The following is an 18,094-nucleotide window of genomic DNA, read 5'->3' as shown; positions in this document are numbered from 1 at the left end:
TTATACGAGCCGTCATCACTTTTTTAGAAGCCACTGGACTGGATGCACGTCTGTAGAATTACCCAGCCTAATAAGAGCATATCATCTCTCTACCTTACCATCGTCATTCATCACTCTTTCACTCCCCAGTCACCCTTCCCCAGTGTAGAGTAGCAGGCCAGAGCAAACTATAGCTCAGGCCAACCGCTCCACCTTTCTGTAAATAAATTCTCTCTCTCTCTCTCCCCGGGTGTGCGTATACTCGCCATGCGAGTGCTCCAGGACTTATTGCGGACGCCAGTGCTTTGAAGTGTTTCGATCAAGCTCGCACACCGCATCAGTTCAAGCGTGGTGCGAAAGCTCGACAAGCAAGCGGAAAGGAAACATAATACCAAACTTTTGATGCGTTGCATTCACAGTACTTTAGAGTGGCTTCCTCTCCGGTGACTCTTTGCTACTCTAGCCAAAATTTACGGCGAAACATACCTCCGTTAGACTACCGTCTGTCACAACAAGCAGGCAAGTTCTTCTGTGTTTTTTTCATTTTTTTGTTCCGATCACTATTAGAGACAGTCTAGGAAAAGCAAAACACAATACAATTGGGCACAATGAGTGTGCTGCTGTTGCTACTACGCGTGAAACAGAGCTCCCATATACAGTGTCGATGCGGCTCACAATACCAATGAACAACCAAGCCCACCTCTATGGGATCAAGCAGAGGGCTATGCTCTGTGAAACCTGCATGTACGCAAAATGCATTGAGTGCCGTATGAAAACGCAATTATATGAAATAAAAATACGACAGTTACATAAGGAGATTATTTTTTTTATTTGAACTCCCTCCTCCCTCTTTCGAAGGAAAATAGCTGGCTATATGGCACTGACTCGAGCAATTAGAAAAGGAAACTATATAACCAGATGCCTGGTCAGTTGCCCAAGTTCCTAAGCGAAACATGTGTCGAAATAGTCAAAGCTCAATACTTCAACCATGTGTGCTCTTGAACACAAGACCACTTGGCAGCAGCGGTTGCGGCGGAAAGAACGGCGTAAAAGAACACGGTCTCTTCTTCTGTTTCGCAGGCTGTTGGCATTCGTCAGACACCGTGCGCATTTTGCGTCGTCCACATGCACATCGCCGTCGGTGCGAAGGAGAAGTAACAAGCTCCGCTGCGCCTGCGCCCAACTACCCTGCGATAAATTCTACCGCACCTGCGCCGTACAGCCACTGGGCTTCTTAAAGGGAGGACCAAGCCATCACCGAGACCACTTGGCAGCAGCGGTTGCGGCGGAAAGAACGGTGTAAACGAACACGGTCTCTTCTTCTGTTTCGCAGGTTGGTGTTGTTTCTATGCCCGCTGTAAATTTGGTTGTGCCGCAACTACTGCCGCTACTGCTGGTGCTGCTGTGTAAACTACTGTTCTCATTTATCGCTTTGTGCAACTATGCCCCGAGATGGAACATGCTCTGTGTGCGATAAGCCGTTCACTGGGGACGTCGTATGGATTTAATGTAGCGACTGCTGTCAAGCATTTCACGCCGGCAAATGTGCTGGAATTTCTGAAGCAACTATTAAGTCCAAAGGGCAGGCATACTGCGATGCATGGCGCTGCCCTACCTGTAGACGGTCGAGGTTGCGAGCAGCATCAGTTGAATTAAAAGAACCGGGAAGTGAGGCCGACATGCAAGATGTCCGAATTTGGATGAAAACTATTAACGACAAGCTGGATAAACTAGTACTGCTCAAAGAGACAGTTGAGAGCATTGACGACGCGGTGCAATACTTGAGTGAGAAATACGACGAAATACTAAAAAAAACGGAACAAAACGAGCGTGACGTCAAGGACCTTAAGCGCAGATTGGAAAAGGTTGAGATGCGGGACCGAGAAGTAGGTGAAGTGCAGGCAGAAGTAGATAATCTTGAGTGGAGGAGCCGCAGACTCAACCTAGAATTCCATGGAATACAGGAAACAGAAGATGAAATTTTGCTAGAAACGATCAATGCAATGGCAATTAAACACCAGTTCCCGCCACTCGCAGAAAGCGATGTGGTTGCCATTCATCGGCTTCCGCCCAGAAAAGATAAGGCGCCGGTCGTTATCTGTCGTTTTGCGAAGCAAGCGGACCGAGATTTCTGGTGGAAAAACAGAAAGAAACTGAGCAGCTTAAATGAGCACTTCTTCTTGATGGAAAACCTGAACAAAAGAGCGCGTGCGCTGTTGTTTGAGGCAAAGAACTGGGCTAAAGAAGCGAACTTCAAGTATGCATGGCACTCAAACGGGAAAGTTCTAGTGCGTAAAGCTGATGGGGAGAAAGCCATACAAATTGCAAATGCTAGTGATCTAAACAAACTAAGCTAAAGAAAGAAGAAATGATCGGCTCAACATGGCTTGCGTAGGAAACGATTCTTATGTGCTTCCGGAAGCGTTTTCGCAGAGTTTAGGAAATTTCTATTTAAATTCATTTAAATGTTTTCACTTGATTGTGCAATCGGTAAATAATAAACAGTCCGACCTTAGCCTTTTTTTCGAACAATTAAATCATGTATTCGACGTCATAATGTTAACTGAAACATGGTCAACAGATGAAGCAAGCGTGTTTCGCTTGCCTTCGTACAATACGTTCTACCTTAATCGAATTTCCAGTCGTGGCGGTGGCGTATGTATTCTAGTAAAAAAGGTCCTTGACTGTGACCTAATTCAAAATTTCACCCACTCTTGCAATGACTTCGAATTTCTATCAGTTAAACTACAAAATGTGGTTCTTGCCGTTTGTTATAGACCACCAAATGGTGAAACGGCATCCTTTCTGGATTACCTGGACACGTTTTTTGCGTTCACTAACACAAATCGCTTAGACGTTGTGTGTGGCCGTGACATGAACATAAATATGCTCAAACAGGAAGCTATAGTACAAAAACTTGATATTTTGCTGAAATCGCATTGCTTTTCAAATATGATCACTGTCCCTACGAGAATCACACAAATGTCTTCGTCCTTGATTGATTTGTTCTTAACAAATATACCGACAGAAAACCTCAAGGCTGGTGTTATTACTGTAGATTTGAGTGATCATTTGCCAATATACATTTGTTGTAGGAAACACTTATGTGACAAAAACAAACCGAACACATTTTTCACCCAGCGTATAAACGAACAAACTCTGAAAATATTTTCGGAAAAGATTTTGAGGGCTCCTTGGACGAATATACTTAAAATGAATGAGCCAAACAAGGCGTACGAAGAATTTATGAACATACTAAAGCCAATTTATACTGCTTCGTTTCCTCTGGTTAAAACAAAGCAGAACAGGAAAGTTCGTAAACTCTGGATCAACGCGGAACTTCGGAAAAGAATACAAGAAAAAAATATGTTATTTAGCCGCTATCTTAAAACGAAAGACCCTAAATTGTTTAAAGAGTTCAAGGTTAAACGAAATCGCCTAAATAAAGATCTCAAAAAGGCAAAACAAGAATATTATAACAATATGTTTAGTTCAGTTCCTGGGTGTTCAGATATAATGTGGAAAAGGCTAAATTCTCTCTTAAATCGCAATGTGTCCACGGGTTCAGTACATAGCATGAATCTTAACGGCGAGGTCATATCAGGAAAACCCTTGGCCGACACTTTCAATAAATATTTTGTAAATGTCGCAGAAAAATGTGATGTGAGTAGTAACCTTGGAAGTGTCCCATTTATCGACAGTACCATTTTTCTTGATCCGACAAGTGAGAATGAAGTGAAAGAATGTCTTGATTTTGAAAAACAGTAGAGCACTTGATATTGACGGGATACAAGTTCAACCTATAAAGCATGTCATTATATTCCTTCTTCCTTATATAACGCATATATTCAATTTGTGCCTTGGCCGGGCTGTTTTTCCCACTAAAATGCAAGTTGCACGCGTTACCGTCCTCTTCAAGAAAGGCGATAGAAATAACATGTCGAATTACCGGCCAGTCCTATCGAAGGCATTAGAAAAACTAATATTAAAAAGGCTGACTAATTTTGAAAGGAAGTTTCAGTTGCTTCATGACTCGCAGTATGGTTTCCGCAAAGGCTTCAGTACAGAATATGCTCTCATGGCACAGAAAGAGTACATTTATCAGCAATTCGAACAGGGAAACGTTGTGTTGGGGTTGTTCGTAGATTTTACGAAAGCTTTTGACCACATTAACCACAAATTGCTTATAGAAAAACTGGAACGGTACGGTATTCGGGGAACGGCGGGATCATTAATACAGTCCTATTTGCAACACCGTAATCAGATTGTTAGCCTGGGTGGTTGCAATTCCGATTCTTTGTCAATCGTTGCAGGAGTTCCACAGGGAAGCATTTTGGGACCTTTCATCTTCAATGTTTACATTAATGATATCGTGCACATCTCCTCTGACGTAAAATTTATAATATATGCAGTTGATACGAATATATTTTTAACAGGAAAATCAGTGAACGAATTAATAACACATGCAAATCTACTGCTCATTAGATTAGAAAAATGGACAAGAGAAAACGGTCTAAAAATAAATGTTGCAAAGACTAAGGCTATGGTATTTCATGCTAAAAATAAAGCGGAAATTGTAAAACAAACGATCTTTTTAAATTTCACCCCTGTCGAGATAGTTCCTTCTCTTAAATAATTAGGAGTAATATTTCAAGAAACATTATCATGGGATCACCACATACACTTCTTAGCTACGAATGTCTCTCAGGTAGTCGGTCTTGTGTACCGAAACAAGCACTTGCTTCCTCGGAATATTTTGTTGTTAATTTACAATACCTCATTTTTATCAAGAATCAATTACTGCCATCTAGTTTGGGCTCTAACTTCTAAAGAAAACATAAACAAACTTCATATGTTGCAAAAAAGATTTGTACGGGCTGTAGAGAACGTGCCACGTACTTATCATACTCATTCCTTATTTGAAAAATACAACCTAATGCCAGTAATAAAAATGTACGATTTTCTTCTGTCTAAGACAGAATATAAGCAAGACATAAAAAACTCTAATCCGTTTCTAAAGCAGTTGGCAGATTTAATACTTAACCAGCCTAAGTATAATACCCGGAAAAATGAAGTGTGGACTGTTCGAACCTTTAGAACCACATACGGTCTTCAATCGTTGGGAAATAAACTTCCCAGGTTACTAAATGAATTTAGGGATAACGAAATTGACTTAGAAAAAAATCACCTTAAAACAACTGCGGAATCATTTCCTCCAGATGTCATGATCACTCGTTTCTGTTACTTGTAATTTTCTAAAGAATGTATTTTTGTATTTTTGTTTTTGTTGACGTGTATTTTGTATACTGCTCTGTGTTTTTTTACGATATGTTTTTGGTGTCTTGTTTGTTTTTTCTGTTTTAGGAAACGAGTATGCATTTGTGGTGTTGCCAAAGCAATAAATTAGGCATATTTCTTTTATGATGCTTTTTCTGTGTTTTGCAAGGCAAATGCGCCTGTATTTTTCACATTGCGAAATTATTTGTTTATAGCAATATATGTACCAATATGTTACACCTGTACAGTGTTGATTGCTCTTTTTGTCGTATACATGTTTGTATGCTTCGCTCGGATGTATTACGCAAATGCTTCCTTTTTTTTGGCAAATACGCCAACATTTTTTGCATCTTTTGAAATAGATTTTTTGTCGTTGTTGTTTAAGCATTAGACGTTTCGTTTTATCACACATGTACAGTGATGATTTCTTTCTTGTCATAGACCTGTTTATGTTTATTTTACGCGTATGTTCCAGAATGTTTTTATGAAAGTGTTACCGCTGCTGCGATGTGTTCGGGGAGGGGGAAGGGGGGCCTACGGCCTTGTCAAGCTGGCATCACGCCAGCTTTTTCGGCAGGTCTCCTGCATCATGTATCCTTGATGTGAAATAAAGTCATTAATATTATTATTATTTATTATTAAATACTAAAGATTGTGTGCACCGCTAAAAGTAAAAAAAAATGCGGCTTTGGTGTCCGAACTAGTATGTTTTTCTAATATTATTTCTTGCCTTTTTAGTGCAGGGGACCAGCTGCCGACAGAATGAGAAGGAAATGTCTCTGAAAATGTGCCGTATTAGCAATGCATTGCAGAGTTTGCACGACTGTATACAAAAGCACAAAAACTGCATTGATTGCGTGCAGCTGCACTGCATTAGGCCCGCTATGGTATCTACTCCCTCGATCTTTTGATTTTGTCCTCCAAGCTTGTACTTGATCTTTACAGTGTGGAGGTTGCATTTGTTTCATTGATGAATACTTTGCTGCTGCATTCGTGTGTTTGCCACGTTCCTCTTCATCACCCACATGTAATAAAGTTTAATTTGTCATTCACAACTTCTGTTACGTTCATTTATCAATACATAGGTATCCTTGTGCCTGTCTTTTCATGATTAGACAGGACTGCAAAACCACCTCTCTGACTCTACAACAAAGTTCTGCAAAAATCAAACTTGTTTTGCATAAAGCAGCACCACTCCTCTTCCTCCGAACTGAGATGGCGTTGTTCTAACTGGCAGACCTGCTAATGATGCAGCAATAGTGGATGTTTTATTTACAGGATTCGGACCAGATGTATTCGCGATGATTGCAATTCCCTTGAGCATTTTTCACCGCTTTGTTGAACTGGTCTTCAATAAATCAGCAGAGTAAAATACGCTGCTTCTTGACGACCCTTTCTCGAAGGTTGAGAGAACTGACAAGATTGTTTTTAAAACAGAACAGCGCCAAAAGTCAGACGCAGCTTCATTGTTATGATTTCCAAAAGAATAAAACATCTCCTATAATTCATGTAGTGCCAGGGCTTTGAAAGGCAGCACAGACACCACGATCCTTTTAGACAGGTAATTCCAGTAATTATATTGTGCACATAAAATCTAAAACATTAGTGCGAAGGTCATTCGTGCACTAACGAATGTGCTTCTGAGCACGCAGATGGAGGGGACGGGAAAAAAATTTAAGACGTTGCTGCTGTGTGAACTTGGAGACGGAAACTACACAGATTTGAAGGTTACATCTATGCGAATATGTCAAATTAGACGCATCCACAAATGCAGGGCAAATAGAAGAACAATGCAAAAACAATAACTGATTCTTTGGAAGTTTAAAATGTTAAAGTTGACACACACACACCAGTCCCTTTTAACCGACTATATACTCTGCTAAATGAAAAAAAAACAACATTAAAATGTATTTTTCGCCAATAGGTAAAGAAAGGCACACGATCGCTTTTCTTAACTTGCATAGCAGCCTAATTCGAACGCTCAGCCACGAGTATAACATGCCTAGTTCTTAACGCTACCCAGGTATAAGCTTCAATATCAGTTGCGAGCAATGCCTTCCAAATTTCCTTTTATACCCAGAGGAACAACTATGAAAGGTCCACGTTGAAATTCGCAGTAAATGAGAAAAATAAACATTGCACAGGCCCCTGATAATAAGAACTGTGCATGTACTCCCGTAGCGAGAACGAATTTACGTACGAGTAATCCTTGTACGCAATGCGGTGGTGAATTCTAAAAGCATGCCAATGTGATGTGATATATAGTAAAGATTACTCACTCCACCACGTTATCGATTCAGTTGCTACATTAGTGATCACAATGCTCTCAGCAAAGCGAAAGTGAACAAAGCAACAAACCATCTGTTGTGCTTCCTGTGATCACCCACGCAGTTCGTTAGTGCCCCCGGCGAAAGTAGGCTCTCAAACGACACAGATGCAGACACTACCGTAAATATAAACTGCCATTAATAGACGCAAACAAGACGAAACACTAAGCAAGTAGACATGCTCACCAGTGGACGAAATTCCGTCAGCTGTTCGTTCAGTATCCTGGGTGCGACTGTTGCCAGACTTGAAGCGGGGATTTCGCCAACTCTACCAACACAAGGCTAACCCCCGTATTCATAAACGCTCCTCGACTCGACCCTTCACTCAAAACGTTCCTTGAGTGGCGTTTTCCCATTCACAAATCACCCTTCTCTTGAAACCCTTCCTTTACTTGAAAAAATCTCGAGTATTTCCTCGAGATTGTCAAGGAGGCGATCGAGCTACCTTGAATCAACCCTCGAGCGAAGTTTCTGTGCCAACATCGGGTTCATGGCACAGCTAGTCTCATTTTGACTGCGTTTCCTCGATCAATTAGGCTGCCACCGCCGCGTTTTTTTTTCGACAGTAACGGTGCGCGTTTACTAGGGAGTTGTCCTCGAACGGCTCGGCAGCTGCTACTGTGGCGCCGGGACAGGCGGGCGTGGTGTCAAGATGACCGCTCGCTAGTGCCGTGATGTGTTGTGTTCCGTAAATGAGCCAGTGAACGCTCGAACATATTACTTGCGACTGTCCAGCATATGCAAGCGAACGCCAGCAACTGATATATTCGATTGGCCGATATATTAGTCGACCATTAACCGATGAGGTTGTGTTAGGTCCTTGGCCTGACGCCAGCAGAACACATGTGGTTATGCGAGCCGTCATCGCTTTCTTAGAAGCCACTGGACTGGATGCACGTCTGTAGAGTTACCCAGTCTAATAAGAGCATATCATCTCTCTACCTTACCATCGTCATTCATCACTCTTTCACTCCCCAGTCACCCTTCCCCAGTGTAGAGTAGCAGGCCAGAGCAAACTATAGCTCAGACCAACCTCTCTACCTTTTTGTAAATAAATTCTCTCTCTCTCTCTCCCCGGGTGTGCGTATACTCGCCATGCGAGTGCTCCAGGACTTATTGCGGACGCCAGTGCCTTGAAGTGTTTCAATGAAGCTCGCACACCGCATCAGTTCAAGCGTGGTGCGAAAGCTCGACAAGCAAGCGGAAAGCAAACAGAATACCAAACTTTTGATGCGTTGCATTCAACGTACTTAAGAGGGGCTTCCTCTCCGCTAAATCTTTGCTAGCCTAGTCGAAATTTACGGCGAAGCATACCTTCGTTAGACGACCGTCTGTATCGATGAGAAGGTAAATTCTCATTTGCTTTTTTTGTTTTTCATTTTTCCTGCTTCGGTCAGATCACCATTAGAGAGAGTTTAGAAAAAGCACAACACAATACAATTGGGCGCGATAAGTGTGCTGTTGTTGCTACTGCGCGTGAAACATAGCTTCCATGTACAGTGTCTATGCAGCTCTAAATACCAATGAAACACGAAGCACACCTTCAGGGGATCAAGCATAGGGTCATGCTCTGTGAAACCTGCATGTACGCAAAAGTGCATCGAGTGTCGTATGAAAATGCAAACATATGAAATTTAAATACAGCAGATACATATTGAGATTGTTTTTTTATTTAACCCCCCTGCCTCCCCCCCGAAGAAGAATTACTGGCTATGGCACTGATTCGTGCAATTAGATAATGAAATTATATAACCATATGCCGGGTCAGCTGCCCAAGTGCCTGAGCCGAACTTGTGTCAAAATAGTCAAAGCCTAATACTTTAATCATGTCTGTTATTCCACGCGAGACATACTTATGAGTGTGTGCACCACTAGAATTAAAGAAAAATGCGGCTTTGGTATCCGTGTTACGTTTTTCTAATAGAATTTCTTGCCTCTTTTGTGAAGGGGACCAGCTGCCGACAAAACACAGAGGAAATGTACCTGAAAATGTGCCGTATTAGCAATGCATTGCAGAGTTTGCACGACTGTATACAAAAGAACAAAAACTGCATTGAATGCATGCAGCTGCACTGAACTTCGCGCGCTATGGTGCCTACTTCCCCGATCTTATTTATGAAGTCCTCCAAGCTTGTAATTTATCTTTACAGTGTGTAGATTGCATATGTTTGATTGATGAACACTTTGCAGTTGCATTTTTATCTTTCGCACGTTGTTCTTCATCAGCCACATTTACTAACGTTTTATTTGCCATTCACAACTTCTGTTTGGTTTAGTTATCAATACATAAATGTCGTCATGTTTATCTTTTTAAGATTAGGCAGGACTGCAAAAACCACTTCTCCAATTCTACAGGAAAGCAGTTCTAGAAAAAATTAAACTTGTTTTATATAAAGCAGCACCACTCCTCTTCTACGGAACTGAGATGGCATGGTTTTAACGGGCAGACGTTCTAATGATGCAGCAATAGCGGATATTTTATTTACAGGAATCTGACCAGATGTATTCGCGATGATTGCAATACTCTTGAGCATTTTCACCAAATTGTTTCACTGGTCTTCACTAAATCAGCAGAGTAAAATACGCTACTTCTTGACACTTTCTCGAAGGTTGCGAGAACCCACAGGATAGTTTTTAAAACAGAACAGCGCCAAAAGTAAGACGCGGCTTCATTGTTATGATGTCCAAATAATAAAACATCCCATATTATTTATGTTGTACCGGGGCTTTGGAATGCAGCACAAACACCACGATCCTTTTCAACAGGTAATTCCAGTAATTATATTGTGCACATAAAATCAAAAACATTAGTGCGAAGTCATTCGTGCACTAACGAATGTGCTTTTTAGCATGCAGATGAAAGAGACGGGAAAAAAATTTAGGACGTTGCCGCTGTGTGCACTTGGAGACGGAAGCTGCACAGATATAAAGGCTACGTCTATGCGAATCTGTCAAATCAGACGCATCCACAAATGCGGGGCAAATAGAAGAACAATGCAAAAACAATAACTGATTCTTTGGAAGTTTAAATGTTAAAGTTGACACACACACACCAGGCCCTGTTAACCGACTATATATGCTGCTATATGAAAAAAAACAACTTGAAAGTGTATTTTTCGCCAATTGTTAAAGAAAGGCACATGATCATTTTTCTTGACTAGCGTAGCAGTCTAATTCAAACTCTCTGCCACGGGTATAACATGCCTAGTTCCTACCGCTACCTTGGTACTATCCTTGAATATCAGTTGCGAGTAATGTCTTTCAAATTTCCTTTTATACCCAGAGGAACACCTACGAAAGGTCAACGTTGAAATTCGCAGTAAATGAGAAAAATAAACAGTGCACAGGCTCCTTAAATTAGGAACTGTGCACGTACTCCTGTAGCGAGAACGAATTTACGTACGAGTAATTCTTATGCATAATGCGGTAATGAATTCTGAAAGCACGCCAATATAATGTGATATATAGTAAAGAATACTCATTCCCCTGCGTTATACATTCGATGGCTACATTAGTGATCAGAAGGATCTCAGTAAAGCGAAAGTAAACAAAGCAACAAACCATCTGTTGTGCTTCCTGTGATCACCCACGCAGTTCGTTAGTGCCCCCGGCGAAAGTAGGCTCAAAAACGACACAGATGCAGGCACTGTACCGTAAATATAAACTGCAAATAATAAACGCATCCGAGACAAAATAAACTCAGCAGGTAGACACGTTCAGCAGCAGGCGAAATGCCATCAGCTAGCTCTTCGTTCAGTTTCCTGGGTGCGACTTTTGCCAAACTTGAAGCGGGGTTTCACTAACTCCACCAGAACAAGACTTAGGAAAACCACACTACCACTCTGAATGCATGTATTTTGCTGCAATGTCAATTTCTAAAAAAAAGAATAACTAGAAAAAGCGTACTTTTATGTACAGAGATAGGCAATTCTTCACTACAAATACGAATACTCTTGTTATCAGGCGCTTTTCTCGGTGCATGCCGTTCACTCAAATGAAGGAAGCATTTCCAAGGCCTCCCTTGGCGAAGGAAGTGTTGAGGAGCGTTCATGAAACGCAGCGGTCCCTTGAGTGGAGGAGTACGCTCAACCTTGACTTCATCAAGTTGAGGGGAGCCCTTGAGTGAAGGAGCGTTTGTGAAAACTGAATCAGCGACTGTCCAGTTACCTTAAAACAGTCTTCATGGTTCTTCAGTCACTCTTTCTAGTCAAATCCTGGCTAGACTACGCACCCGCAGGCAGTAAATCAAGTCAATCACCGCTTCTACGCTGCTCCGTATCCGCGTCCTAGAGAAACTGGCCCGATTTGAAGTGGCCTTTAGAAAAGCCGGGACAAAGATTCGTTGTGGTTATTTGGTAAATTCTTTTCCTGGCAAGATATGGCCTGCGGTCAAGTGTGATATTTCCGTAGGCGGTCCGGCCCTGAGGCGGTGGCGAAAAAGAAAGCATCAATTTAGGCTTTTAAGAGCGACTCCTCGCCGATAATGTGGCGGATATTATGACAACCAGTAATTAGAAAACCTTTATTATCTCAATCACCTACATCTGCAAGATTTTCACGTAAAGCACACACAGCCCTGGAATCGAACTGAGGAGCACATGCACGTGAAGCAGATGTTTTACCCATTGCACCGCAGCGGCACCGCACGAAGGTGAGACTTTTGGGGGGTACACTGTAAGCAAAAGTTAGCCGGGATGAGAGTTTCTCCAGCACATGAGCCCACAAAACTCCTCTGCCCCAATTATTTACTCCCTGGTAGAAAGTGAACTCGGCACATGTCATCGTGAAACGCCCCCTGCATAATCACAGAGTTTATGAACGACATGACCTTGTTAAACTCCCCAGGGAGTTTCAGGCCACGTGGTTACAAACTCCCTATAGGAGCTTTAAAAACCCTCTTCGGGCTTGGCGTGTGTGTGTATGTGTGTGTGTGTGTGTGTGTGTGTGTGTGTGTGTGTGTGCGCGCGCGCGTGTGTGTGTGTGTGTGTGTGTGAGTGTGTGTGTGTGTGTGTGTGTGTGTGTGTGTGTGTGTGTGTGTGTACGGGCATATGTTTGCACGTCAGTGTGAAACACATGTGCTTTGTGTGGCTAACCGTGTAAGCATCTGTCAACAGGCAACGAAATTATAAGTTCAGCGAAGAATAGCAACAATTGGTTGGTATTTACTGTGAACATTTCAACATATTTCGAACGGTTAAACCACGGTGCACATCGGTCCGATTCCTCAACGAAACGCCGTGAATGCCGCGCTTCAAAGGGCTGAGTAACAAAAAACTTCGAAGAATAAATTAATGGTAGCAAAAGTAAGCTGTTACGATCGTCAGCGGCTGCTCCTGGAGTTTCACCGTCAAAAACTTTGAAGCGGTCTGAAGTAGGCTTCGCTCGACTACGGCAGGCTGGCCGGCAACCGGTCTGAGAGTTGCGCCGGCGACGCGCTCGCCCCGTCTCCGCCCATTGTGGCTCCTCGGAGTGTCACCGGTATTTTACCGGCTGTAACATCTGAGTGGTTAGAAGTCCTCGCTATGCTATCGGTATCAAGCCGGCATCGTATCGAGCTCGCACTGCGTGCCGGCCACCGCGGCAAGCGCTACGAGCTAGCACCGAGCACCGGTGAGGCAAAGAATGTGTTTCACAAAAAATGAAGGCTGCTGGAATGTATAACAGTCTTCTGCGCCTTGCGACCGCAGCTGTCAATGACTAACTACATGGCGAGCGCCGAACGAGGCGGAGTACGATCGTCAGCGATTGCACCGTAAAACTTCGAAGCGGTTCGAAGTAGGCTTCGCTCGACCACGGCAGGCTAGTCAGCAACCGGTGTGAGAGCTGCGCCGGCGACGCGCTCACCCCGTCTCCGCCTATTGTGGCTTCTCGGAGTGTCACCGGTATTTCACCGGCTGTAACATCTGAGTAGTAAGAAGGCCTCGCTATGCCGTGGGTATCAAGCCGGCATCGTATCGAGCTCGCACTGCGCACCGGCCGCCGTGGTGAGCTCTGCGAGCTATACATGCAGTGCATGCGAGCAACTGGAACAGCGACTGAGAACCGTCTCATTCGTTTAAGTCTATCGCTCCGTAGCTTAAACTGCGTGGATAGCGGACACCTATTTCTGTGGATGGGAAAAACAACGAGACGTAAACTGCACATCAGCAAGCATTTTGTGATCGCCAGCTGTCATTCATCGAATCACCATGCCGTACACGTGAGTGAGGCCTAGTCGTCGAACGCAGTAGCGGTGGTCTACCTCGGTTCATCGCTGGAGCTGCTAAATTTGCCTGGTTAATGTGTTCATTCAAGGCCGCGCGCACTTTGTGTATGATTCAGTGCATTTTACGGGTCCACAAACAGTACTGCTAATGCAAATTCAGCCCGTACGACAGAGCGTCAACTGATAAAACTTTTAGGAGCGAAGCTCCTTATGGCGTGGCTTGGGCGTCCCTCGTATGTAACCACCAGTGGCACATACCCGAAATAGGTATGACACTTGACCTCCAAGGTGGTGCCAGTGAGAGATTTCGTCTGTGCGTTGTTTAACAATAAAAAATAGTGCTCAATGTACGTGCAAATGGCTGCTAATGGGGAATGAGAGACATGAGCATTAGGCTTTTAGTTAACGCGCACGCTGCGATCCCCATTAGCAGCCATTGGCATGTACATTGAGCACTATCGGACAAGAAAGGGATGCTACATTATACTCGCTGGGTGTAACCTCCTTAGCTTTAGAAAGGTTTAGCGAGCGTTGAGCCTCAGTGCCATGAATACAATGAACTTGTATATACCATGAATGAACTCAAGGTGGTTAAAAATGAGAAGTAGATACGAAGCGCAAGCCGTAAGAAAGTAAAAGCCGAATTCTCCTGTCTCTCATTTCTCATTAGCAGCCATTGGCATGTAAATTGAGCCCTATCTGACAGGGAAAGGTTGCTACGTTATACTCGCTGGGCGTAACCTCCTTGGTTTTCGAAAGGTTTAGCGAGCGTTTGGTCGCAGTGCCATGAATACAGTGAACTAGAATATACCATGAACTCGAGGTGGTTAAAGGTGGGAAGTGGACCCAAAGCGCAGGCCGTAAGAAAGTGTGCGTGTGCCACCTCTTGTTTAGTCCTTGGAATGTCCGCTGGATGGCGGTGCTTCTATATGGGGAATATATCATAAAAAGATGCGAGATGGTGGGACTTGGAGTGTTGAATAGATGAACGAACGGACACACAAACAGACGCATGGATGGACGCATGAACGGACGCAGGGGCGGATGCATGAAAGAACGCAGGGACGGGCGCACAAACAGACGCATGGACGGTCACACAGACGGACGCATGGACGGACGAATGCTTCGCCCCACTCTCCATCATTCACTCCGTGGATATGCTGCCATTTGTTTTCGCTATAGTAGAAAAATATTGAATATTAGGCAGGCTTAGGATAAAAGGCATGTGTGTTGAAGTGTCTAAATCAGACAACTGCAAGTGTGTACTTACGTCGTGCGTATTTATTTCCTAATTATTAGCGAAAAAGGCTTTCACTTGGGCTAAATGGGAGGTAAGAATGTGGTGCCTATATATACCCGGTGACTATATGGTAGGTGTGTACTGCATGTGGCAAGCTGTGTGAGTGCGAGTGTTGTGATATTACGTGAACATTGTGATAATATATCTGTACTGTAATCAGTGTTGTGCACATTAAGTGTAATGTAATTAAAGTTGCGTTTGCGCATGGTACGGCTGCAGACATAATTTTTTTTCTCGAGCGATGCAAAAACATTTACTCCCATACTGACCTGAAAAAGTTCCTCAATGGATGTAAATAAAAGCCCCCTGGCATCATGCAAAAACCCCCTACTGATGGGGAGTAAATCTTTTACTCCCTACGGACGGTGTTCATAAAACTCCATCGGGGCGTGCGCTAGAGGACGTCATTTACTCCCATCTTGGCTTATTTCTGTTTACAGTGTATATATCTACGAAGTGGCTTTTTGCAAACTGTGACAGAACCTTTAACTGTTTTTGTGCCTTGTGCATGCACTTGACAGCGAATAGTTGGTACGGCTTCGTGAACTCGAGGAAACCACGGTGAGCGCTTTCGACTCCGACCTCAACCCACGGTACGCCGTTCCGGAAGAACGATTAACGTGTGTTCGTGCGTCGTTTTAGTGCTTCCCGTGAACTTCGGATGTTACGCTCATCGAAATTGGCTGACGAGGCTGTGTTGGGCTGTCGAAATCGCGTATGTTTCTCGCATGTGCGTGTGCCGGGAGAAATTTCGCTGATTTGTACCGGGAGGTACACGCGTGTCAATGACAGTAGCCAATTCTCAGTTGTTTAAAGACGATGCGCTTTCGCACGTAAACGCTGCATGGGTATTTTAGCATGCCTACTCTAACATTTGCATGTCGTGCGCGCGAACTGCCGCGAGCTGCACGCTGGGGCAGCAGCGCCTTTTTAGCATTTCGACGATTACTTATTTCAACTAGTAGAACTTATGCGCATTATTTCGCGATATATAGTCAAGTGTCTTTACTCATTTGCAGTGTTTAACTGATCTTATTTATGAAGAGTGGGTATACTCTTACCTTTATTCAGCATCACATCGCTGTTCAAGTGACTGCCAAAACGCCCGTCAAAGTCAAGTAGGACGTACACAAATTAGCGACGGACAGGTCGGTCTTCCTCCAAATAAATAATGCTGCTGCACATCTATTTCGCAAACGTTCGCGTGCACTTGGGGTCAAGAAATGGTGCAGAACGACCCTCGAAATCGTTATTGTTACTGCATACATTTGCTTTTTAAAAAATGGGGATTTTTATAGCCGGTACATTATCTCCACAGCAGTACACAGGTTGTCTTGGTGATGGTTCTCTTTTACAAATTCATTCTGGAATATGAGAACTGTACTTATTATTCAAAAGAGTGAGCAAATGGCGGTGACATACGCTTTCCTGCTGACTTCTGCACCTGACTTCTGTACCTATTGTTCATCTTTAAATTACGCAACTACTAAACAAACATCGATCAATCGACTTTTAATATTGACCTTTCTCTCTCTCGCTGCCTTCGGTTTGTTTCTTTTTTGTCACACTTTCCTAAAATCATCAGTTCAACTTGTTTCGTAGAGCATGAACATCGACATACATAGGCCAGTGTTTCAGTAAGCTGCCGCGCATGCACTAGTCCTCTTTGATTTAGTTCATGACACAATGTCATACCTCGACAACTGATGAAGGGAAAGTTGTTTGTACTCTTTTATTGAAGTCAAACGAGTAAAAATGGGGCTGCACATTCCAGTGTTTGCCCAAATGCAAAGAAATGTATGATACATTGACTAAAGTGAGCCGTATTGCACTGGAAAATGTTTCCGTCCCAGACCATCTTGTAGAAAGCGACCATCACAAGACAGCGGGACGAAACGGTGACGCACAAATGACATGGAATGCAGGTGACGGTGAACGTGACGCCGCCTTGTGGCGAAAGGGGGGGGGGCGAGGGAGGCGTTTTTTTTGCTTTTTTTCGCGCTCGCGCTTGTGTCTGAACACGTTTCTGCATCAGTTTATGCCGACTCCTGGCGCCAGGCTGGCGCGACAAAAATGGTGGCTCTTCCCCATATTTTCTTTTTTCTCCCTTCTTGCGCCTGCTCTCACCGGCTCTATGCGTTACTTCTGCGGCGCGCGGCTGCCACGGGTATCTTTTTATTGCTGGGCTGGCTAGAGACAGCATTTTAGTGAGTACGCAGCAGCGCGCCACCTATATGCCGTTCGTTATGCGGCACCTGACTGAGAGCGTAGAAGCATTTCACATGTTCGTCGTCTAGCACTCAGCCCGACCAACAAATGTTCGATAGTCTTTGTTCAGTACTTGCAAGTCATCAGTGGACACTATTACTGAACTATCTACAGTGCAATATGAAGTGGCCGAGATCCTGTGTTTAGTAGCATGGAACGCAGTAGTGTTTTTTTGTCTGCACATTGAAATCGACAATATGATAGCTCTGTTGGACTCTGCACTTACCTAGCTTGGCGCCATAAAGGAACTCTGTCACTCTGCCCATTGCGATATACTCCCAGCGGGTGATGGGTTCACCGTGGCCCATATCGATCACCTCCTGGTAGATGAACGGCTTGGACCCCGCAGGAAAGAACTCTGTGCTGAGGTTATTAAGCTTTCCATAGATGACTTTCAAGTCGACAGGCCACATATGCTTGGCGGCATCGATGCGAAATCCGGCTACGCCAAAGCTGATGAGTCGATTTAGGAACTCAGATATCTTCACTACAAAACTGCGCGAAAAATCGACAAGAAACAGAGAAGGCACACACACAAGCGCAGACTAGCAACTGACAGTTTATTGAAAGAAAACACTTATATACCTAAAGAAAACTATGACGTGAAAGATTAGAAGTTGGCAGTGAGATAATCAATCTCTAGTTGGTGCAAAGTCACCGAAGGCCTCGCAACACACGTGTCGCCATACTTGTGTATATAAAAAGCCTCCGCAACTTCTCTCGCTGTCCTATCCCTGT

At 43.6% G+C, this 18,094-nt stretch overlaps 2 protein-coding genes across 2 annotated transcripts in view; one reads left to right on the top strand and one right to left on the bottom strand.

Annotated features, from left to right (window-relative positions):
* LOC142786992 (pancreatic alpha-amylase-like) overlaps window positions 1–18,094 on the bottom strand; it is a 52,303-nt gene that overhangs the window by 18,280 nt on the left and 15,929 nt on the right. The window contains exon 6 of the mRNA XM_075884610.1: window positions 17,583–17,829. Within this exon, the coding sequence (XP_075740725.1) occupies window positions 17,583–17,829 (247 nt within the window). The remainder of the gene's footprint in view (window positions 1–17,582; window positions 17,830–18,094) is intronic.
* Window positions 1,680–2,336, top strand: LOC142786994 (uncharacterized). Its single transcript, XM_075884612.1, has one exon. The coding sequence runs from the start codon at window positions 1,680–1,682 to the stop codon at window positions 2,334–2,336; it is 657 nt and encodes a 218-aa protein (XP_075740727.1).

This window comes from Rhipicephalus microplus, unplaced genomic scaffold (assembly GCF_043290135.1).
Source record: "Rhipicephalus microplus isolate Deutch F79 unplaced genomic scaffold, USDA_Rmic scaffold_41, whole genome shotgun sequence".
Lineage (NCBI taxonomy): Eukaryota > Metazoa > Arthropoda > Arachnida > Ixodida > Ixodidae > Rhipicephalus > Rhipicephalus microplus.
Note: the sequence above shows the minus strand (reverse complement) of the source record. Positions and strands in the feature narration are given on the sequence as shown.

Coding starts and splice junctions, on each gene's coding strand:
- LOC142786994 (XM_075884612.1), top strand. CDS start 1,680: ATGAAAACTATTAACGACAAGCTGGATAAACTAGTACTGCTCAAAGAG.